The sequence below is a fragment of the Thermobia domestica genome, chromosome 8 (assembly GCF_964235325.1).
Source record: "Thermobia domestica chromosome 8, izTheDome1.hap1.1, whole genome shotgun sequence".
Taxonomy (NCBI): Eukaryota; Metazoa; Arthropoda; class Insecta; order Zygentoma; family Lepismatidae; genus Thermobia; species Thermobia domestica.
Window position 1 is genome coordinate 142,625,600 of NC_137461.1, and position 25,968 is coordinate 142,651,567.

Sequence of the window (25,968 nt, forward strand, 5' to 3'; positions counted from 1 at the left end):
CTAGATATTTCCCGAGAACTAGCTATCATAGTTTGAGTATTTTTGTGAAGTTATTTACTCTTCGTACATACCTGATTAACAAAAATATCTAAGATATATTGCAAATGTATTAGACGAATGGCAAGGTATTATAAATTAGATTTAAGTACTGTGTAGCCTAACACGCTCAGCAAATTAGCGTATTATTTGAATCTTATTCTTGTTTATTATTTCTGTTAAGAAAAAAGAACTAGTGGGTCACTCTGAAACGATGTTCTGATTGATCACGATCGTCGATTCCTGTTCAGATAGGTAAGCCTGTCGTCATCCGAGGCTTAAAAAAAAAAGGTTTCGTGTTACAACATGGCAACCACAACTTTCATAAAATCAAATAATCTGTCAGCATCATTCTACAGATCCGTAATGTTCGAGTGAATGCCGTCAGGAGGACATTTAGCCAACGATTTATGGGGGTAGAATGATGAATCAGTTTTATTCTACTAAGGGTAATAGAAGGAATGTAGAGTTAATGGAAAAATGGTGTTAAATGTGGATAATTGGGAAATCAAACCTTACTTAATATATATAGAATTTAATCTTAAATTATTAGAGAAAATACGTCTGTTCATTGGTAGTTAGTATCCCTGTTGTTGATACCCGGGTATTTATCTGCTGTAATAAAGACAATGATATTTTACATCACTACTCGGAACATCTATTGAAGGATAACATGTGAAGTTACTATGTTGGAAAGGATAAAAGGATATGGGATTATAGAAAATACAGAAATTAAGTTTTTTGTGTGATTAGTGAATGAATAAACCCTAAGTAATTTAAAAGACATTAATTAGCATATAAATATAGAATTAGGTCTGTCTTCCTGGCTGCTTCTTAAACAGTAATAATATATTACTTCAAAATTCTGTTAGTTTTTCACTTTCCATTGAAGACTGTTCAGCGTATTTTTCTGTAGCAGTTTCATTGAATTGAAATGATTCTTCTTAATTTAGACAGGTCCAGCATATTTGCTATAGAATGTGATATCTATAGAAACCGCAGTTTTTATTACTTTATAATTTTTAAGTAGTATTTTCTTACATCAGAAAAAAAAAAATGTTGTTTCGCGCATGCCCGTTAGTTGAATTCTGCGATGATACTTTCATTGTCCCTGGCAGGCACTAATGATGAGTGTCTGAAAATTGATTCCGACGCCCCGTTATTAGTGTTCCCAACATGAAAATATGGAACATTCTTAACCCATTGGCACATAGGTTTTCTTGAAATTAATGTAATTTAAAATCCATTGAGACAGTTTTCTTTGACAAAAAATGACGCACACCGTACATTCTGTTTTATAATCATCTAGAAACGTTAAGAATATTCCTGTTATAATCATATAAGGATCAATGACAAAATATACTATGAAATATGTTTATACCGAAACGGTTGAAACTGAAACTGTAAATTTCGGTAATTGTGCATTTTACCTGTTTCCAAACATATGGAATTTTCCCGTAAGTGTGGACCAATAGGTTAAATGGATGGTTCGAGGACTGCTTTTTAAGAAATGCATAGCTAATTTTTTTTTCCTAAGGCTTCATGTTACAATACATAATGGTTTGTTGCATTTTTAATGGTCAGTCTCTATTCAGTAGTATTTAAATAATACTAACAGTTTCAGATGATTCTTCATCAATGAACATATTAGATGTTCTTACAACACCCTCTCCTACGAGCAGTAGTGGATACACATCAGACAACGCGAAGATGGTTATAAATGCTATTCAGAAGCAGCTGATGCAGTGTGAATCAGATGTCAAGAGTCCTTCCTCACCAACTATCTCATTGCCAGGAACTCCTCCTGCGTACACTACTTCAGGGGTAAGTTGGCAATTGTATTAGTTATCAGAATTAGTGAACCACATAAATTTATAATTTATGGAATATATAATTTTTTTTATTATTTTAATTGGCTTGTCCCTAACCTACGCATATAAATATTTAACAATTTAATAAAATCACTTGTTTAACCTTTTCAGGACCAACAGAAATTTCAAGAAAATCTTAGACCTTTTACATTGGCAGCTCTAGTACTCCGCCTAATTCTCACAGGTACATGAACGATTCCACGTTCTATAGCTTATGGAGCACAAATTCCAACTAGTTAACTTCTGTGCTGCCCGTGCCAAACCGTAGAAGAAAAAGATAAATTTTTGTTTTTGGACATTTTCTAAGGCTGGCAACACTGTTAGTTGTACGCAGAAAATATTTTCACATGTACACCAGATATTGGGTTTTATATATATGCCCAATATAATATAGCGAAAGCTCAATACCAAGTGAGAAAGCTTTCCGGGTGTGTTTCCTACAAGAATCACCCTGTAGATATTTTTTAAAAAATATTTTGATCTCCCCTAACGTTAGCAGCCCTAGCGACAGCCCGAATTGTAACAGAGAGAGAGGTACGCCATAAGCCATACCTCGTTGGAAAGCTTATAGAACACAGATTCCAGTCTTAACTTTTGTGCTCCAGTGCATACAACATACACTGTTCCCACAAACTTTATTTTATTATTATTTATTTGTTTATTTGTTCGTTTGTTTCTTTTGTACGAGTTGGACACGAGAGGTACAAAAGTTTCCTTGTTGGAATCTGTGTTCCTCTTTTCAACAGGCGCCGCTAGGGCTGCGAACGTTAGGATCCATCGAAAAATATATATGCAGGATAATCTTTTTTTCCCTTTCATTTTTTATATGATTGTTCCGAATGTCTGGTGTACGTGTTGCTTTTTTTTTGGGGGGGGGGGGCGTACGGCAAATAAGTGTTACCAGCGTCCCACAATTTTCAAGTGATGTTTTTAAGAAAATACACACACACAAAAAAAAGCTAAATTCAATATCCCTTCCAGCACCCCTGGCAAGACTAATAATCATATACAGGATTTCACTAGTTAGTATGCTCATTTAACTTAATTGGTACCAATTTCTATGCTTGTATCTCCTTTGGGGGAGAGTTTCTCCCCACATACTCTGGAGGAAGGGGAACTAAAATCATGCAACTTTCCCACTTCCCTTCCGCTGCGGGACCCCCGATGTGGATGAAATGCACATCGTTGGAAAGTTCCATCGTTCCTGAAGATACACCTAAATAATCTCTACAGGGTGGTCTGGGAGTGGGCGTACCCCCGCCCCCTCGTTAGTTTAAACCTTAAGAGTCATAAACATCGGTATGATCACCATCCATGTCGTAACACAGCTGAATTCTGCGCCAAATTCTCGCATATGTTTTGCGGAGATTATCCGGAGTCACGAGGGTGAAGACGTGTTCCACAGTTGCTTGTAATTACTGCGTTGTGTATCTCGTGTTTCTTACTTGTTGCTTTATGAAACACCAGAGAGCATTGTCTGGTGTCGTCAGAACGGTACTTCTTGGATGCCAGGCAAAGGGAGCTGGTGAAGATGCACAACCGCTTCCAATCCAGCGGCCAGGCCTCCAACTTCACTGCAAATAATCGTTACCAAGCAGGAAACAAATGAACATGGATAGCAATGTTACCAAACAAATGTGAGTAAAACTTTAAACGGTCAGAAAACACCAATTAGGGGTACATCCACTTCCGGAGCACGCTGTAGGTTAATTAGGAGCCGAGTTAGAGGTTTAAATTGTTTGCTCAGCCCTAGAGCTGTTGGTCCTGAAAAGATTAAAGTTTATTGCACCAGATTAGCTTACAAGTTCATTTTTACCTGAAAACAGCTCCATTGCAGCGTGAAATGGAGACAGCAGTAGTGAATGGTAATAAGTGTAATATTACAGCATTTTGCGTGAAAAGATTGATTGATTCGATTTTCATAGTGTCCCTTTTCAGCAGCGAGGCTATGACATATGGACCTAGAGTTTACCGTGGGATCTGAACCACATTAGTCAGAAATCGAATTACGTGAGAGGAGGGAAGCGGCAATCTACGGCAAATTCGTCCCTAAAACGGATCATATACATTCAGATATGTTTAGATGGGGCGGGGCAGCGGAGGTGTTAACTTCATCCCAATGTGCCTCATAGCACGTCACAACAGCTCCAGTTGTGAATAGGCATTATTACCCTGGAATATTGTGTGATTGGCCGGAATTAGATGGACCATGGGATGCACATTGTACCCCATAATCACGGACAAGTACGCGACCAGTAAGCATCAACACAGGACCCACTGAAAACTGGGATATTACGGCCCACATCACAGAGCCGCCGCCATGTATCGCGATTGGGCAGATACATTTCGAATCATAAGCTTTTTTGGGGCATCCGCCACACATCATATACACACGTTGTGGTTTGCAGTAAGGTGAATGATGACCTATGCGACCATATTACTTGCTCCCTGCATCATTAGTGTAATGCTAAAGTTACGACCTCTTATCAGCAGTTGCCCGTGCAACCCGAAACCATGTGTTCATGTCATGTAACTCACAGCAGACTATGATTGTCGATACAGGCTGTGGGAGGTGCTGTTTCAGTCCCTCCGTTATATGCACCACTCGCACGACAATTTTGAGTGACAGTACGCTTTAATGCCTGGCGTGATTTGCCACTGAAGATTTTCTTCCGACTATTGTTCCCTTTTGTTAGGATCTTGCAGTGAGTTTCGTAGGCTACCATCACCTGGGACACTGTTCCTCGCGATACACCGAACATAGTTACCACTATCGTAATGTTCGCATACGAAACTGAACGCAAACAATTTGCCCTGTTTAGAAATCAGAAGTGTCTCATTTTACACTCTCCAACTTCTGAGTTAACTGCACTTTGCCGTTCTACTGCTTTTCACTGTAGGGAATCTTCTTCCCTAACACATCTCCATCAAGAGACCAGCGCTGCCGTAACCGCGGGACTATTCCTATTATATATTTCCAAGTCGGTGTTTCGATTAAATTGAAAAGTTTCTGAATATAAAACTTTTGTGGTGATATTTGATGAACCCTTCCCCGATATTTTCAACAGAACTTAAGTAAATGGCTAAGCGTTAAAGCGAAGAGCTAAGGAATTCTGCATGAAATGATACTGCTTAAGCGTTGGTAATCTTGAGAGACGTACGTATTTGAAACCATCTCGTAAATTTCTTTGTACTATGTGATAGCGGTAATGATATGATATGACAGAATAGTAATTCAAAGCATCCTTTGTAAGAGGCACTAGTAACAGAAGTATATAAGAAATGTTCGTTCTTTGTAGTTTGATTTAAAAGGTTTCCAACACCGTATGTCCTTCCAATATTTATCACCAGCTGAAAAAAAAAAAAAAAAGTTTATACTAACCCGCTCTGATGTATTTTGCGGAACACGTAATGAGGCGGTTAGTACAAAAGATGTTTTAATATTCATTGCTCATGGTTTCAAATTAGAACAAAAGGAATAGAGAAATTTGAAAATATAAATACTTGTAGGTATTCGCAAATGTTAGACTTAGGAATTTTTGTCTAAACAGCTTAAGTTCAGTAACATTTTTGTCATAGTTCATATTTCATTCAGTGTTTGTTACTATTATAATTTTCTTTTATTTGGTAGGTGTCATCTAACCAGACGACTCAACAGTCTGGCTTTCCTCATCCACCATTGTACCCAAATCGACCTAGATTCTCCAGTCCACAGGCCAGTGGAACACAACATGCTAGTCAGCTAAATGTGAGGTCAGCTGCTCCTCAATATGGAGTGGCAGGAAGTGGAACATTAGCAGGGCTCAATCCTAATCAGGTGTGTTAAGTTCTGTTGCTTGGAAATAGACAGGGGATAGTGATGGTATTTTCTGCTCATAAACATGGTGATGGCTAAATAATAATAATAATAATAATAAAAATAGCTGTGGTTTGCCCTGTTCTTTGCCATCGTTGTAAATCTTTGTTTACCACAAGTTCACTGATATGTTTTATTTGTTGAAAACCTACAGTGGTAGAAAATAAATTAACTTTCGAAACGAAGTGATTTACAAACGTTATTTGCGTGGGTAGCATATGTTGCGTGGTGTGCGCACCGTGTGCTGTGGGTGCAGTGGGAAACGAGTAGTGGCTGTGAAAGCTAAGAACTCTCAAGAGCAGTTGGTGACGTGCCAAGAGGTCCTAGTGTGTCCAGCACCGTATTAAGTCGTGAGTTGGGAGTAAACATTACAAACATCCTAGAACAGCATATACGATCTCAGTTTGTGAGGTTAACGGAATTTGAGCGAAGGCATATCGTGAGCCTGCTGGACAAAATTGAGCACTAAGTTCTATGGAAAGTGTCAGCGCAGCATGTCCGTTTGAATATCGTATGTGGAATGCCAACTAAAAACAGAATGCTATCTTTGCTTGACGCAGGACTACGATCATGGCTACTACTCGCAACCGCCAATCCGCCCGCAATGATATTTTGAAAGATTCAGTTAAAGAGATGAGTAACGCGGCATTGGTTAATGAGAGCTTGTTGTGCCTCTGCGCTAGTGACATTTGCAGAAGCAGCAGCATCTACAGCATATGCGACAGCGATGCACAGGTTCAACTCCATACATTGGTGTTCCTCACTAGCTTTCATATAAGAAATATTGATCAGGCAGCGTATATCCAGAATACCAAACCTTACACCAACAAAGAAATGTTTCAAGAGTACAGTAACCGCCCACATTTCTCTTATGTTAACTTCAAAGTATGCTCCAATTTCCTGTCCTGCACGATCTCTAGGCCTATTTCACATTAAGTACATGTGAAACTCGATTGGACGGCATGTAGCGTAATCTGGAACCTCTGCGACAGACCTTTTTGAGGCTAGGTAGAAAGAGTATAGATCGTTAATTCCCCAGGGCAAACTGCTGTACTTCGGACAACCTTTTGGGCTACAGTGTAGGTGCACTGTAGTTAGAAGGTACACATACGATGTTTCGATATACACTACTGAATTCCGTTCATATTCATAGGATCCTGTGCGTAAATTTCATTAACGAGTAGCTACGATTTCTGATTGTTCATTTTTCATTTTCTGCCATTTTCACTATAATATTTCCAGTCCTGAATGTTTGGTGATAAATGCTTTCGAACGATTTGGTGGATGTAGGACAGTGAGGAGTGCGTGTGGAATAAGAGGAAAGTTCATAGTTAAAGTAGGCCTTCAGCAGGTATCTAGTGTATCAGAGAGTTTGCACTTTGGAGTATGTTTGCTATTTGCGAACATCATGCTAGTGAGTGAGACCAAGGTAGCACTGCAAGAGAAATTACATATTTGAAGAGAGCATTGGAGAGGAAAGACTTTAGAATTAGTAAAACCAAGGTAGAATATTTACATTGTCGTTTCAGAAAAAGTGTAACCAAGAATATAAAAATACGACTGGACGAAGAGAGGCCGTAATAACAAGGAAATTCAAGTACGCGCTATCAATACGGCAGAAAAATGTAGGAATGGAAGAATTGTGAGCAGCAGAACTATCAGCAGTTGGACAAAGTAGAAAGAAACGGCTGAAGTATTATGTAATTGTAGGGTACCAATACCACTTAAAGGAAAAGTGTACAAAAACGATAGTCAGACCTATCATGTTACATGAAGTGAAATGTTGAACGATAAAGAAAAGAGGAGAACAGAAGTTACATTTTGCGGAGATGAAATGGTATAATGGATGTTTGGAGTAACGGGGAAGGACAGAATTAAGAAAAAAGTGATCCGGGGAACAGTAAAGGTGAGACCAGTAGTATAAAAATTTCAGAAAAGTAGACTGTGATTGTTTCGGCATGTAAGACGGAATACGTACCTTACTGAGTGGATATTTTAGGACTGAATGGGAAACAAGCGCCAGACTGACCAAAGAACTGGGGAGATTTAGTGAAGAACGATATGATGCAGTGTGGTGTCATAGAGGATATGACCCAAGATAGAAGCAGGTTGAGGACAGTGACTCGAAAAGCTGACCATAGCTAATTGGGGGGGGGGGGGAGGAAGAAGGCTTAGAATAATAATAATTTACAATCCAGAGCGCAACGCATCACATGTTCTTTCGAGACCAAATACGTAACGCAGTTACGTTTCATTCTTGTCCCAGTAAGAATATTTCCCTCGAATAAAATTGTGTGTACTGATTCAGATCAGAGATAATAGATTTCATCTAATGTAGCCTCGGTGCTGAGAAAAACGTTATAATCAATCATATTTTCGTTTTTGTACAAGGGAACCAAGAAAGTTCGTGCCGTTTCTTACGACCCATTAATCATCAGAGGAAACGAAGTGATGCACGTGCCTGCCAAGCCATCGGGAGTTAATCTGGCCATCGACCTTCAGTAATGCAGGCACGTTGCGCACATTCAGCAGTCAGCTTAAGTGTCGAAGAGAAATGGGAGTATTGAAGCAGCCCGTTTGCATGTATTTTGACTTTAAAGTAGGCCTATCAGATGCCGGATATGCCAGGCATATGGGGATAATGCTCTGAACGAACGCATCGTCAGGGATTGGTTTCAGAAATTTCGTTCGGGAGATGTAAGCCTTTGGGATAAACCTCGCAGTGGACGACTACATGTGTTGGATAACAAGGTCCTGAAAGCAACAGTCGAGAGGGCAGTGGTCTAACTTGTGATGAATTTGCAGAAAGGTTTCATGTTTACTCTGAAACAGACTGCACCTGCATGGGATAGGGAAGTCATGCAATTTAAAGCAAGTGGGTATCCAACACACTGTCGGCAGCCAAAAAGGAATATTCAGTGACAGCCTGTTTGTTCTTGCTCACTCGGGCATTAGTGAATCGCAAGGGTATACTGTTCCTGTATGACAATGCAAAGCCACATGTGGCAGAGAACCCGGGAGAGCCGTTAGCAACTCAGCTGGGAGACACTGTACCATGCACCATATTCATCGGATCTTGCGCTAGCAGATTACCACTTGTTTCATTCCCACGACAACCACTTCCATGAGAAATCCTTAGCAAATTAGGGAGACCTGCTGAACGCACGCACGGACTTCTTTGCATCTACGACCGCTGAGTTTTATCACCAAGGCTTTGTGCAGCTACAAGAACATTAGTAAAAGGTGTTGGATGCTGATGTAGATTACTTTGAAAACTAAAAGTAAGTACCGTCCACTGTCTTCGTCTTTACCGCTACTCTAGAACGGCAAGACCTTTTTGGTTACCTTGTATTTAGTCGTCTTGGCGCACATGTTACACTATTCCATTAAGACTATTTTTCAGTTCTGTTGGAATTAGCGGAAGACAGTCCTGTGTGTGTGTGTATATACTGTTAATTCTTCATTCCATATGTGCTAAAATATTTTAGTGTTCTTTAACTGGAATACGAAATGGGGGCGGGGTCGTATTTTCTTCTTGCTTGAAGATTCTTACAGAACAGAGCCAATGACTGTTATTATTTTCAGAATTCATAGCGACGTGTATCTTCAACATGGTACACCGGATCTACTTTCTTATTTTTCGTGTCATATTTTACCTTACCATAATTGTTTAAACAGTTAACATGAAATACTCGGACCAAATTGTTTTGTTAAAGAATGCTTTTCTTTTATTTAAATACTGAGTATTGTAATATTATAAGTCTGTACCTTGAAACGTTACAAACAATTTTTGAGTAATGTTTAATTTTCTCTTTGAGTCGCTGTTACAGAGAAGAAAAAGTCTGCAGCAACAGCAGCAACAAAAGATGAGATTATTACAACAGCAACAACAGCAGCAGCTATTAGTACCTTCGAATGCTGCAACTGGTGATCAGCTTTCTCCAGGAGGCTCGTTACAGAACATCGATAGCCTTCTAAATACTACAGTAGCACCAAATGTAATTGTGCAGGTGAGTAGTGATTACTTTTCGATATAACAGCAACTATTTATTTGTGCAGTGATTTTTGTAGTGTGTGTCTTTTTCTTCAGCGATAAATTTGTTCCAGCGTCCATGACTGGGATCTTCATTAAGGTGTCTTGTTTGTTTGTACAGAATTTATAGTTTTCTCTTAAGGCGGCAGACTACTAAATATTTTTGAAAAACTAATAATTTTTCTTTTGCCCGTTTTTCGTAAGTGGAAAGAGATAATAAAATGTAACTTACCACAATAATAGATAATGTTATTCTACACCCAAAAATACGAATCGAAAAAATTTTTAGTGTTGCCATCCATAGAAATTACAGTGTGACCAGAATTTGAATTACTCAAAAATCTAGGTAAAGGCAGCGACTAGAAAAATGAACTCAACGGTAATTGATGACTTATCATGCTGTCTAGGTTTCTTGTTTACTACTTTTTAAATAATGTTTCTATTTATTTTGTAATAACTTACAAAATTATTACAAAATAAATAAGTTATTACAAAATAAATAGAAACATTATTTAAAAAGTAGTAAACAAGAAACCTAGGCAGCATGATAAGTCGTCAATTACCGTTGAGTTCATTTTCCTAGTCGCTGCCTTTTACCTAGATTTTTGAGTAATTCAAATTCTGGTCACACTGTAATTTCTATGGATGGCAACACTAAAAATTCTTCTGATTCGTATTTTCGGGTATAGAGTAACATTATCTATTATTGTGGTAAGTTACATTTTATTACCTCTTTCCACTTACGAAAAACGGGCAAAAGAAAAATTATTAGCTTTTCAAAAATATTTAGTAGTCTGCCCCCTTAAGATAGTGATCGAATGTTCGATATTTTGTGGGAAACGAAAAATGTCATTCACTATATGCTTGATCATAGTTGTTCCTTTTTTCGTCGCTATTCTGCTTTAACTTTAATGTCTGTGTATGGTGTGATTTATTTAAGTTAAACGGATTCATTACTACGGTTTCTGAGAATTTATTTATGAATTTATTTTCTAGCGTTCCTCAAGTGTTCCTGATTCACAGCTGTCCCCTAGTTATAGTGGGCAGATGTTAAATAGTCCTTTAGGTGCAGGGGGTACTCAGATTTCCCCTGGGCAGCGACTCAACCAACAGCCATACTCACCTCATTCTCAGCTTACTTCCCCACTGAATCAGCAGCAAGGATTTTCATCTGCGAAGTAAGTAGCATTACTAATATAATAGCGAAAAGGATTTCATTGATGTTAATACCTCCAGGGTTTAGAGTTAGTATTTATCAGTCATTTCAGTATGAAAAAACTTGTAAATTATCAGACTTACTTCATTTTGTGAGTCCGTAGTAAATGTCTACTCTTAATTGATTCAATCGCTTGAAAGCAGTGAAAGTAAATTATGAACGAATTTAGAGCATGTAGAAGATAAATTGTGTTATAATGAAAAGTAATAATTATTTGTTTGATAAGTTTTTTTTAATAATTTTATTATCGAGTTGATGTTGCTTGTTTCAGAACAAGAAAACGTTATAATAGATGTAGTTATTAATTAGGTCAATGTTGAACATATCTTTTAGGTGAAATTGATATCCCAGTTTTAATTTGTACATTTTAGTTAGTCGATTTTTATATGGCAAAATAAAATATGTGGTGAGAAGCTTGAAATTATATTTAAATATATGTGGAATGTTCGTAAACAGTCAGACTGACAGCACTGCACGAACCGACAATCCTGTTGCCTCCACCCTCACAGTACAGGTGTTAGCTTGCAGCTCTGTCCAGGTTTTTAGCTTGTTCCAGTTGCTATATGAATGTTGAGAACATCTGAAGTGACGTGTTTCAGAGGTGCGTTACGAAAACTGACCGCAAAAGTTTAAGCAACATTCTGCCATCAAATTTTGTGATATTCCCTATCCAGGGCACAAGTGTTCAGACGACACAAACTTTTTTTAGAAGGCTGAGAACGAGTGAAAGACAAACTTCATGCGGTAAAACCCTCAATCTCAGAAACGGTTGACTGTGGAAGGAGTGAAGTCAGATCGTCGCTTGAGGTGAGAACTGTCAGTAGTAAGCTACATTTGAACTGTTTAAGGTGGATCACCACCCGAAAGTTAGTACATATTTTAGCTTTTTCCCTTAACTACTGCGCAATGAAACGTTACATATTATAAATATTGTACTGCAAGATAGAGTTATGTTTCAGCTACAACACAAGACACGGATTCATTTGGTTGTGTCGTCTGATATCGAAAACGATAAGAAATAAAAGAAAATATTTGATTCGTTTTACAATGAGCACACAAGATAGCACTTGCTGATAGATCTTACTAGAAGTGCTCCGTTTTATGAAATGTTTATTTGTATGTGTAAAGTATTTTAAGGTAACAATCTTATAACAAAATAGATATATTTGTTTGACCGTTCTTCGTATTACGTTTCATATTTTATTTAAATATTAATTTACATTTAAAGAAATATATTTTGAGACGAAACTGGCGCAGAACGCCATAATACATTGTTGCCAAATCTGTACGTTTACTGTAGTAGTAACAATAAGAAAATTTCTGGATTCTAGCGTAGCAGTTTGAGAAGTAGAATTGCGGTAAGGGTCGAAAACTAAGTTCTCCAGTAAATATCTAGGCAGAATTCCATGATTACTCCCTTTATTATCTGGCTTCAGTAAACACTCGACACTATCTGGCAACGCTGCACTATTCAAGCAGCGTTTAACATAGCACTGAGAACACCTAGTGATCCACCTTAACATCCATCGTATTTCAGCACAGGATTTGGACATGAGAAAAGTGTGCGCCAAGATGTTCCTAATGAATTTTTGGCAAAAAGGAAGAAAATACGAGAGTTCCTGTGGTTCGTTAGCCCCCCCCCCTCTATTCGTCGGACCTAAGTCTTATGACATCACTTTTCCCCCTCCCCCCAAAAACAAACTTGAAAAGTCGCCATTTTGGTACTTCGGATATGTAGACCGTAACCGACCTAGCTGAAAAGTAATCCAGCACTGCTTCAAAGAAAGGAAACAACGCCGAAATCGTTGTGTAGCTGCCCAAGGGGACTATTTGGAAGGGAATATCTTTAATCAGTAAAAAATAAAATTCATTGTTGAGAAAAAAAAAAATCAGTCTCGTTAATTTCCTGACTCACTTCTTATATGGGTTGAGTAGCGGTGGTTAAGCCTATGATGTACACTCTTATCCAAAATGATTGTTGCAAATCTATAACTGTCTTCTTGTAAGAATATAATTTGAGAATGATTTTGCAGGGTACTTTTAATACTGATACTTTGTGTATGATAGGGAAATGTATATTTCTGATAAATTTCATAGGAAAGGAATTATAAATACGAAAATTAGAATGAGTAAAACAAAATGTTGCTAAATGGACAAGAAAATATTATTTTAGTTTTATTGTTCTTATTTACTGCTCTTTTGACATAAAATTTGCCACATACATGTCTGCCGATTATACACACACTAACATACGAAATCCGGGCGAATTCGTTACCAAATTATATTCCTACAACAACATATTGATAGAATGCGACAACAGGGTGTCTATCGGTCACCAATGTTACGAAATCAGAAAACTGTCATGAAAGTCACGAAATTTAGCTTTTGGGTTACGATTTTTTTTTTTAACTACAAATATACGTACAGATTGGAAAATTTTGTTCTATAAAACTTCAAAATTCACCATCAAAGCTGTCTATGGCCGGTTTTAGACGCTACCAAATCGCAAGCAAAGTATGTTTCTATCGCATGGATGAAAATTCGGCCTAATTCGCATTCAAATTCGCTCTTGAAAATGTTAGGAAATTTTATGATTTGGTAAAGAAAAGGTCATGAAAAAGTCACGAAATTTCATTTTGGAATTTTAGTAGACACTCTGGACAATAATTTTGGACATGAGTGTACATCTAACCTAACATTTATTTTAACCATACAAAAAGCATCATCAGCAAATAAAATTGGATATTATATCAGGTAGCCTAAGATATAATCTGCCTTTTGCGCAGAGGCGCAGCGGATCAGTTGACAGCAGTTGATAATTGACTGATCAACTTCATTCAACAGTTGAAACTACTAAATGTACAGAAAGAGTTCGAATTCTTACAATCAAATTAAGGTATAACCCGTGCGGATGACCGAACTTTCGCTTAACTTCACTATATCTATGCAGGCTATTAGAAAAAAATTCTGTTTATGGACAAGATACGTTGTCGAAAACAACAGCCAAATCATAATTGAGTCACTTATGTTAAAGATATTTCTCGCAATAGATAATCTATCACAGCAAAATTAAATGATATTCTGGTAAAAGTTGAGCGCTACTGGCACGTAAGCAATCACGACATCTACAGTGACGAAACATTCATCATAGGCTTAACCATTTGCAGAAAGCTGACTTCTAAGAGAGGCTCGGCGTTTGGGTACTACATGATCTGACTCAAAAATATTTCCTCAGTCAAATTTCGATCTGCGATGTGTACTGAAACGTAATGAACTCGAGCAATTTCTGAAGTGCTTAATCACAAATATTGAAAAGTGGATACCCTACAACAATAATTTACAAAAAAACATCGTGGTCGAAACGAGGAGAAACTTTACAATCTGTGCCAAAGAACACACTGACGCCCAAGAAGGTTATCCATTGCATTTGGTGGCATTGGAAGTGAATCGTGCATCACAAGCTGCTGCTAACGGCAGAACGATAGGTTTGGACCTGTATTGTGAATAAGTAGCGCGAGTACACCTCAATTCAAAAGAAACTGCCGGATCTGATAAACGGAAAGGTTGTCGTATATCTCGCTAACATCAAACTGAATAAATCTTTAACGATCCGTCAGAAGTAGAGAGAGCATAGCTGGGATTTTTCAGTGCACCCACCATACAGTTTGGATCTGGTACCAGCAGACTATCATTTACGACTGGACAATTTCCTGACTGGTGAGTTTTAAAAAAGCGGTCTGTGGACGTATAAGTGTCACAATTTTTTGACCAGAAGTGACAGAAGTTCAATAGCAACGAGATAATAGTGTTGGCAAAAACTGGCAGATGATTGTCTAACTAAATGGTTCATATGTGGTTTCATAATGTTTTCAAATCACAGTAATTGTATTCTCAAAAGCCCAATATTTTTAAGTCAATCTGCTATGGAACTACTTCAGAATAGATAATACATTGTGAGTAGTCAAAGAGAAAGCCGGTAACATGAGGTAAAACGTACCTTGAAAATCGGAAGTAATTCCCACAAGTCTACAACACTCGAGCAGAAGTATTAATATTCAGCGGAGCGTGAACGAAAGAAGTCCAGTGCAGAGGTTGCATTATGCACTCAATTACAGTCGTTTCCGCATATAATAGTCGAACAAATGGTACAATCCGCGGCAAAAAACCTGCAACATGAGCATATAAGTTTATTGTGAAATGACGAAGTCTTTTGCTCCAAAATAAGTGTGCACGGGAGGAGGCCGAGGTTTATCCTGGCGTGATTCGTTCCACTTAAAAGTTATGTTGATTGCCTGTGCTGTTAGGCGTAGTTTCACAATAAACTTACATCCTCATGTTGCAGGTTTTTTGCCGCGGATTGTACAAATGATAATCGTACGATGTAGTGCCCAGGAAATGTGAGGGATATTTTAACGTTTCCCAAGTTCGTCATATAAGAACGTTAACAGATGAATTGTGCAGTATATGACTTCTTGTACTGAAGCAGAGAAGCACCTCTGAAATATACAAGCGTTGACTTTGTGTACTTTTTAATTCCTTATGCTTAATTGCGACCATTGGGAATACGATTGCATTAATGATCTGGCCAGTTGGCAGCAGTTAGATACACGATATCCGAAGTAGGCCACTACATAGCATAACCTTCAGCTAATGTAGTGCACACTTGCTTGAAGTGGGTTCATCTGGAGTCAACTAATGACGACGGGCCAATGAAGTATTGTAAGAAGCTAATTTCTTATTGCACGTCAGTATACTGTTCGGAAACGGATCCTTACCATGATGAGACTAAAAAGAAACATTTACTCTACTCGCTTTCTGAACGGCAGTCAACTCTTATTGATTCCATTTTTCCTCTTTATACAGTTTCCCGAGCTTTTGCGAGAATAATCTCTGTTCTGGGATTCTGTGCTTTTTCCAAATGTTCACATGTTCGACCATCTTAATCTGAACATTTTGAGTGTCTCGTGTGGGGCTTGTGATTTTCCCATACATATTGTGACCTGAAGAATTAGTTGTGTTAAATTTGTTAATTAACCGTTGCACTATCCACTCGATTATACATCCTTCTCAAATGCTTGGTATATTTTTTCTTCGAGTTTGTTCCCCAGTTTAAACTCGTAAAGCGTAACACTGTTTGGATTCCAATATTTAACCTGATCTCACTAATGTCCTCGTTTAATTGTGGCGACTACAACTAGCACACACTAGCAGATTACATCCACTTTCTTCATTTTATCTTGCATCGAAAGATACAAGCAGTGCGAACATTGCTACCACATAAATGCTCGATAGCAATTTTTTTTTTTTTGGGGGGGGGGGGACTGGGACCTAACATTAATATGATTCTGGAGAAGTAGGAGTAAAACCTTGAGGCGTGTATATGTATACGAAAAAAAAATATCGAGATATTGAAGATATTTCAGATGGAATAATGTATTCTTTTTACAGTTTATCTCGTCATGAGTAAATACATAATTGTTGCAAACTTTTTTTTTTTAATCGCAGTTCAGGACTGAACAATTTCACAGGAAACCAGCAAGGACCTCAGGCGCGGTTGTCACCTCATCCTCCTGGTGGTTTACCACCATTTCAACAGTCACAGCTCTCTCCTCGCATCTCACAGGTAAGTATAATTGGACAGTGTTTCTTTCAGAATACTATTTGGTTAAAAGCTTTTGTATATGCATTTGTTATAGTGAAAGGATGTCTTAGATTTTTCTTCCTTCTGTATGATTCTCGAAGTATTCAAAGTTATTGAACTATAAAGCATACCATGATTTATGTACTGAAGTGAATATTAATATTCAAAATACTACAGTTCATACGTAGATGAAGTGTTTAGACAAACAATATTTTGGTAATATATAGAAAATAATTGTAACAGATTGCATGAATATATTCCCGCTTCCTTCGCTATCATTCACACTGTAACACTGCGATCTTGGGCCAAAAGTTCTGTCACTTCCTGGACGTTGTCCGGGGTGCCTGCAGTTGCAGGCCGACCAGTTCGGAATGCGTCTTTCAAAGTGTCCCTGCCCTTCTTGGAAACGTTTAAACCACTTACAAACCCACTTTAAATTTACATTCTTCGTAAAGTTGTTAGTATTTCCTGAGTCTCTTTCGCTGATTTTCCAAATTTGAATCAACAGCATATTCTTTCGCTGCTCCATTTTCATATCAATTTTGGTTTCAACCGCGCACACTATACCTTCATTGTACTGTTTACACACGATAAACACACTCAGCACCACCGCTCGGGAACTTATTCAGACATGTCTTGACCTGTCCGGCCCGGATGCAGCGGTGGCGCATCTCCAGTACCTTTGTGGAGTAACACTATGTTTAGGATTTAACAAAGGATCACGTGTTGATTTTCAGCACAGAATATGCGCTGATTTTTGTCGTAGTTAGTTAGATTTTTCAGTCTACATAACTTTTCTAATTCTGCACTTGGTCTCATTGATTTCGAACGAACTCTTCAAAAGGACTAATCCTGTACATGGATTGGTGCAATCCTACGTATTATATCTGAAAGTATGATGACTGTTTATGAATTTTGAACATCATAACTTATTTTCACTTTTATAGTGATTATTGCTCACAGGCAAAGCTAATAACATTTGCTTTTCATTCTTACTGATATGACGTTTGTTAATCCTTTCTGGTGCCATTTGTCCGGGTTTTCGGTTTAAAATGTCTAGTATAGAAATAACGGAAGCACACTGGATCGTAAGGCATGAAGACAACATATAGTCCAAGAGCCCAGACACATTTATTTAACCCAACGAGGCCAAAAGGTTTGAAAGTCGATTCTAATGTGAAAAAGTCTCAGGAATTCGAAAATGTAACTCTTACAACTGTAAACCAGTCATGATACGCGCTACAGGGTGTTTAAGAAGTAAAAGTGTTCCAGTTGTAAGATTTCACCTCATATAATTTAAAAAATAATAACTTCGTTATCGTTCAAGATAGAAACTTCTTTCTTGCTTTATTTCCGAGAATATACTCCAGATCACAATCTCAATAGTAAAAACTTTTTTATATGGCCGCCATTTTAAAATATGGCGCCTGAAAACGGAAAAAAGTCATTTCTGAACTACAATTCTTGTATTTCAAGACTAATTACTAGGAAACAACTACGTTTTCGGAAACAACTTGAAGTAAATGTAATTAAGCATTTTAAGAGCTTGCAAATGACACCTATATCATTGCGATATCTTTAAAAATAATTGAGCTAATTAATTTTATTTAGTGTTATGTGTATTTGTTTTTAACTTATATGTGAAAAGTTTTAGGAGATTTATAGTAAGAGTCCATACACATTTATTTAACCTAAGGAGGTCGAAAGGTTTGAAAATCGAATATAATGTGAAAATGTCTTAGGAATTCAAAAATGTTACTCTTACAACTGTAAACCAGCCATAATTCGCGCTACAGGGTGTTTAAAAAGTTAAAATATTTTTTTTAAATGACACTCTAAGAACATTTATTTAGCGCAAACTGTTACTTGAAACTGTAAAAGTAATTCCTAATAGGGTCATGTTTCTAAATGCTCATAATATTATTTTTACACAATATTTAACTTTTTGTGTTATACAGGGTGGTTCCAAAGATGCCTCGTAAAAAAGTAGTACTGTACTTTAGTGAACTAAGAAATCTAATGTATACTCCCACAATGCGAAAAATATTTTTGAGATGCATCAAATTTCAAACCTTTTGGCTCATGTGGATAAAACTAATTTGTTTAGGTGTACAGTTTACTTAGCGCAATCATTTGTACAAAGAGGTATTAAGAAGAATTTTCATTTTTTTCCCTTTCTGGTCCTGACATCAAGTCTATACAATGAATGAAAATCCTTCACAAACTCTCTCCTGTGTGATTCATATTCATGGACAGGTTACAACTGAACCTATTCCTCGATTTGACGAGAGGAGGTGGATTAAGGTTAAAGCAGCAGCAAATCGTCGACATAAGTGTTTCAGAACAACTAAATATGCAGATGTCATAAAATCGTTATTGGTCATTAGTGAGGCAGGTGATGTTTGTGGTTACTATCTTTCATGCTACAAAAACTTCACTGCAGTTGAAAAAGAAAAAAAATGTTACTAAGGAAGAGCAACCTTCAACATCAAATAATTTACGTTCTCAAGGTCATGACATCCAAACTTCAAGTACGGGAGTTTTTAAACAGGTTTGTGTGTTTTGCAAAACAGTACAGAAAAGAAGCAAGGGCAAACTCGAGCTACTGGGAATCTGTGAGGATTTTAATGCCGAAAAACGCATTAAAGCAGCCATTAAAGTGTTGCAAGATAACGTTCTAGACACACAACTAACACATGTTGATTTTGTAGCCAAAGAAGTACTGTATCATCATAGTTGCAGAAAACAGTATTTAAACAAAGCAGAGAGAGTAGTAACAAAGCAATCTCCAAGTGTACCAACCAAAGAAACATTTTCAAGACGAGTTCATGAAAAAGCCTTTCTTCAGTTGTCTGAATACGTACAAAGTGAATTTATAGATGGAAAACGAGCAGAATTTCTCACATCCCTTCATACTCGTTATATGTTATTGGTTGCTGCAGAAGATGCATCTGACATCGAAAGCTATACAACTCAAAAGCTTGAATGTAAATTACTGAATCGATTCAAAGATATATTGTCATCAACAAAACTATCAAACAAATATGGAAAAATCTTATATCCAATCGCTTTAGAGAAAGAAGAAGCCATAAAGCAAGCTCTTGGTGATGCAGATTCGTCAAAGTGGAAAGTAATGGAAACAGCAAGAATACTTCGTACTGAAATTCTTAAATTAAGGTCATCAGGATGCGATCTAACATCACCAGTAACTGCAGATTCTATAGCAGAAGATACAGCTAAACCTCCAGAAATTCTACACCAATTCTTCAGAACATTGTATACTGGAAGAGTGACTGGAACTGAGGAGTATGAACATGTAGAGAGATTTGTACAATCATCTTCTGCAGATGCCCTATTTGCAACTACCAGAGGTCATATTAAGCCGTCTAAGCATCTGTGTCTAGGATTGGGTCTTAAAAGTATGACTGGAAGCAGAAAGATCATTGATATGCTAAACAGATTTGGTCATTGTGTTAGCTATCACATCGTCGAGTCCTTGGAAACTGAAATGGGGTTCGCCATATCTGAAAAAAATTCTCTACTGCCAGATGGCCTTCAAGCAGAAAACAATCTATCCACCTGTTTAGCATGGGATAATTTTGATGAGAATTCTGAGACACTCTCTGGAAAAGGAACATTACATGATACAACAGGGATTTGCTATCAAAATATTTCAGTCAAACCTGAAGAATCGGAACATACTAGTAGAGAGCACCGACAAAAGATAACCCGACTCAGGAGAACATATACCGCAGAAGAAAAAGATCTCGAGCCTTACAGGAAGAAGCCTAAAATAACTGCATTCAATTATACAACAAAAAGCATGATTGATTCAATTACGTTTCAACTTGGGTATAAGAAGGACGCTCTTTGGATGATGTTATTTGATTGTGTTTCAACAACACCTATGTGGATAGGTTGGAATTCCAGTTACTCTAGAGACAATCTTCCTAGACAGGCAATTGGATATATGGAAAATATAACGGAACCTCCAACTAGATTAGATGTGGTTGCAGAAACTTTGAAGATAGCCCAGAAAATTGCCAATGAATGTGGTCAAGAATATGCTGTTGTCACATACGACCTCGCTATTGCTAAACCAGCAATGCAAATTCAGGCTCAAGAAAAACCTTTGTACGACAACATATCCATATGCTTCGGTGCATTCCATATTTCAATGACTTTCTTTGCATGCCTTGGATATATAATTGATGAATCTGGATTACCGGCTTTGATGACTTCCGTTGATATTCTTGTCCAAGGTTCCCTGAAAGGTTTCATAAACGGAAAGCACTTTAACCGTTGTAAACGTTTGCATGCCATCACAATGCTTCACGTCATTTTTTTTTAAATATTTTAACTTTTTAAACACCCTGTAGCGCAAATTATGGCTGGTTTACAGTTGTAAGAGTAACATTTTTGAATTCCTAAGACATTTTCACATTATATTCGATTTTCAAACCTTTCGACCTCCTTAGGTTAAATAAATGTGTATGGACTCTTACTATAAATCTTTTAAAACTTTTCACATATAAGTTAAAAACAAATACACATAACACTAAATAAAATTAATTAGCTCAATTATTTTTAAAGATATAGCAATGATATAGGTGTCATTTGCAAGCTCTTAAAATGCTTAATTACATTTACTTCAAGTTGTTTCCGAAAACGTAGTTGTTTCCTAGTAATTAGTCTTGAAATACAAGAATTGTAGTTCAGAAATGACTTTTTTCCGTTTTCAGGCGCCATATTTTAAAATGGCGGCCATATAAAAAATCTTTTACTATTCAGATTGAGATCTGGAGTATATTCTCGGAAATAAAGCAAGAAAGAAGTTTCTATCTTGAACGATAACGAAGTTATTTTTTAAATTATATGAGGTGAAATCTTACAACTGGAACACTTTTACTTCTTAAACACCCTGTAGCGCGTATCATGACTGGTTTACAGTTGTAAGAGTTACATTTTCGAATTCCTGAGACTTTTTCACATTAGAATCGACTTTCAAACCTTTTGGCCTCGTTGGGTTAAATAAATGTGTCTGGGCTCTTGCTCTAATACATTTTAAGCTGCTAAGGCTCTGACCAACAGATTGAAAACAGAAGGCAAAATAAAAATTAGAAGTCGTCTAGAAGAACAATAGAAACAAACTGTTTGTCAAAGCATCTATTTGACGACAAACAAGGTTCGGAAAAGGAAGTTCTTAATTTTTATAAGTATGAAGAATAAAAATGAGTGTTTTAAACAGAAGCTGAAAAGTTTTCATTTTAACACTGAATATAAGCCCAAATGAATTGAAATATAGTATAACTCCATAAAATTTTACAAAAATCAAACAGTAAAAAATTTTATTACATCAAATTTACCAAAATATATATTTTTTTCCCGTAATTTATTGAATGATTGTAAGCTAGTTGAGGGATACGCAGTACTCATACTTGGTTAGTTTTAGGCCGTGTCTAAAAGATGCTAGTGCACATTTGAAATACGCTTATTTTCGGTAAATTTCTAATAGGTTTGATTCTAAACAAATTTTTTTAAGGATACCATAATCCCGTGTACTTTGTCTGTGTGAAGAGCCAGAATATTGCACTTTCGGCAGCTGGTAAAAAGAAAAATGGTCAGTGTTTTACATACGTTTATCAATGTTCTTCCATTTTCTTAATATGTATTTGTGTAATGGTTCTCTTTGTTCAATGACACGAAAGGGATTTATTTTATAAATATAAATAAAATAAATACCTTTCGTGTCGTTGAACAAAGAGAGCCATTACACAAATACATTATTCATAAGACCGTCTCATAATTTTCATAAAATTCATATTAGCAATTTTTACTTATGGTTATATTTCGACGAGAGGATATGTTTCGTAACTGACTAATCATTCGCAACGGGGACATAATAGCTTCTTTCTGAGAATTATGCAGATTTTGGTCGTCATATTATTGAACTGCACAAATTCTTTCTTTTTATCCTTGTAAGTGTTAATTTTTCACACAGATTGAGAATATAGTCATATTATTTCGAAGGTTAATAGGTAAAATTTATACGTTCGCAAAGAAAGAGTATCATCTAACTAACTAATTATCAGCAAAATATGGTAAAAATAGCACAGTTCAGATAAGTGCCATTGTTGGTTAATCCTCTTACAGAAAGCAATTACTCAATATATGAACATTCTAAAACCTGATAAATATGTTTTTTTCAAAGTTATTTTCTGCAATATTTACTGTAAATAGCGCTCCTGTCATTACCTTCGGTGCCCTAATGCTCTTGCTAGTTGCCTGTCTTCGCTCGCAATGAATTCCCTAAGTTACTTTTACGAAGAAACAAGTGACACTGCTCCGTAATCCCCAGTGCTATTCTCCATCCGTCGCGCAAGCATGCCTAAATAGAATTCAGCAATAATACTTTTTATTTCCATGCTATTACGAATTTATTTTTATGTACATTGTCATTGCCTTTACACTCTGCTCTTGTTAATCTGTACGTGAGATGAAAAATGATCAATATTTGCAAGTACAGAGACAGAATGCAACTTTTGAAGTTGTTGGCATACATGAAAAAAACACTTCTCTAATTAATTTTATAGTTTTATCGTATTGTCAGTCTACATGATATCTTTAATGTATCCGGAAAGTAATTCATTAAAAAAAATCTTGCACACGAAATTCTTTCATTTGTTATCAATGTTCCCTAGTCTATCGCGATGAGGTGCTGGAACGAAGTGCTGATCATAAGTTAATTGGACAAAGAGTACACTTATCTAATGTACACTTCGTATTTTCATACACGGCTTTAGATCTGACAGTGTTAATATCATCGAAAGTAATGCAAGGGAAACAAACGGAACTAACTTGATTGACAGAAGACTTCGTAATTAAGGTTACTTCATATTTAAAATCGTTAGTTATTCGATCTTATTTCAATTTATAACCACTGTTCACTTGTATAACTTTTCCTATAAAGCTTATTTAGTTGGAAGTATAATCTAGCAACGATATGTATTTTTTCTTTTCCTGTAGAACTTGTTTTACTTACTATCTGGTTATAAATAAGTCGTTAATTTACAGCATTATTTTTCTGAAGAAGTAGATCAAATCAGGCGTATATATGGAAGAAGTTTTTATTCACGATGAAAAATGGTAAAAACAAGAAGTTTCGTTTTTATTTCAGTAGTTTAGATTCCGTAAACCTTCCTGCCGAGAGAATAGAACACGTCCTGCTGTGTAGGTGTGTAAAGGAGACTGTAAGAAAGAATAAAACGTCATTATTTTATTTGCCCTTGCCCTATAAGTGCGAGATAAGACAAGCTTCATTTCAACATAAGGAACGCTAAGTAGAAGATAGTTGTAGTCAGTGTAAGAACTAATTATTTCGAGTATGTTGCACAGTTCGTAAGTCATTTGTGTGCAGGAATTGTAACGGCAATAATTAAAACTATTGTATTTTTTTATATTAATACTTTGTTTTCAAATGCAGGGTCAACAAGGATATCCTCCTATGTCCCAGAGTATCATGTCGCAGTCAACACAAAGTCAGTCGAACTCCAATTGGACTCATTCTGCATCGCGTTTAAGCATGCAACAGCAGCAGAACCCGATGCTGAATGCACAGTTAGCGGTAAGTTCACTCCATATATGTAGTGGTAATCTTATTTGTTTTATTCTGAAATTTTGCATTAATTTTCTTAATAAATAATCATTTGTATAATTACTATCGAAAGATTTCAGATGTTACTCTAATCCTTATATTAGGGTGACCAGATTGTGACAAGTAACAGGTGGGACAAATATAATAGTATATGGTAGTTTACTGTGTCGGCAGTACGCATGTTCTTATTGCATTTAGGTCTAACTGTAACCTTAAGTTAATCACTCATTTTCGTTACAAAGAAAAGCACTGAACAAAAGTACTGAAGGAATTCAACACAACTCCAAATGTTTTGATAAATGACAAAGAGTGGTTTATTTTTATGAACGTACAGTAAAACTTCGTAGGGCTAAAGATTTTTAAAAAACATCTATTTTCGAAGCGTAGGATTATTTTGAGAAATATGGGAAAATTTAGACCGGCGTAAGGGAGCGTCTACTTGTTAGTATCACTGTCGTAACTTAAAGTAGAAATTTTTCTTACCTTCCCAATATATCAAGAAACCGTTCTAGTAAAAACAATGTATTGCAAAACAATGGTTTGTTGATTGTTCTGCTTTCGTAATCTTTCGAAAAGTGTTATAAAATAAAGCGGTTCATCATTCAGGAAAAGAGTGCGTGTGATGAATAAAGAATGAAACATTAAAATATTGCAAATGAGTTACCGTAACTCAGGACATTTAAAAAAAAGGACATTTCTCGATTTTCTAGGCATCTTCTCAACACGCAGGACTGTACTGCGAAAATCAGTACGTCTGGTCACCCTACCTTAGGATCACTAGTCTTTAAAATATAAGCATTTTAGTTAATAGAAGTGTGTTATAACTAGGATTTTCTTTTTAGAAGTAACAATATTGAAGTTTTATTCCGTTATATCGTGAACATTACACCCAAGAGAAATTTCCGTGATATTATAAGAATTCGTGGAATTTTTGTAAGTTTTTCATGTAACATAGTTAGGTTGGACTATTTATCAAATAGAGGCAAACTGCAGTGTGTACTATTAAGGCAACATGAACTTTATATAAATTATTTAGAACTTTGAGTTGTATTTGCTAATAAGAATTCGTTGGTTATATAAAATATTACTTTAATTTCAAGCAATATTCTAAATTACCAAATTCAGTGACAGATTTTGACCTGAATTCGTTTTACAAATGTTAGAGTTCTTTATACTACTTTTTAAGTTCTACATACAGCTCTTCTTAAACTCATATTACTTTTTTATTTTTCCGGTAAATTCTTAGAATATAGAGTAGAATTAGATTTTGTAGTCGAAGTAGATAAACAAGATTTGTCATCGATCGTTAACTCAGGAGCATTAATTTTGGACAAGAGAAATACTCGAAATTATAAATTACTGATAAGTGATTAGAGCAAGAAAGGATAGTCTGTACCTTTTCGATGTTGTTCAATAAGAGAGTATGGCAAACGAAACATCAAGAGCCAGATTGGAGGAATAGGTTGATAATTAAGAATTAAGGGTAACCATGTAACAACGGTGTCATTGCATAGCTGGCTACATGCATACTTCAGTATTCCTTTGCTATGCATTTCGATTTCGTATGCCAGATCCTTCAGAAATCACTCAATTAGTGAAATCCACTAAAACTTAATTCATATACAGTGTGTCTACTGATACTGTAAATACTTGAATTATAC

General features: G+C 36.4%; 1 protein-coding gene across 1 annotated transcript in view; it reads left to right on the forward strand.

Annotated features, from left to right (window-relative positions):
* tai (basic helix-loop-helix family member taiman) overlaps window positions 1-25,968 on the forward strand; it is a gene marked incomplete at its 5' end in the record, with an annotated part of 91,613 nt that overhangs the window by 21,217 nt on the left and 44,428 nt on the right. Inside the window, 6 exon segments of the mRNA XM_081769091.1 lie at window positions 1,655-1,860; window positions 5,539-5,724; window positions 9,594-9,773; window positions 10,793-10,974; window positions 16,518-16,635; window positions 24,137-24,277. Of these exon segments, the coding sequence (XP_081625217.1) occupies window positions 1,655-1,860; window positions 5,539-5,724; window positions 9,594-9,773; window positions 10,793-10,974; window positions 16,518-16,635; window positions 24,137-24,277 (1,013 nt within the window).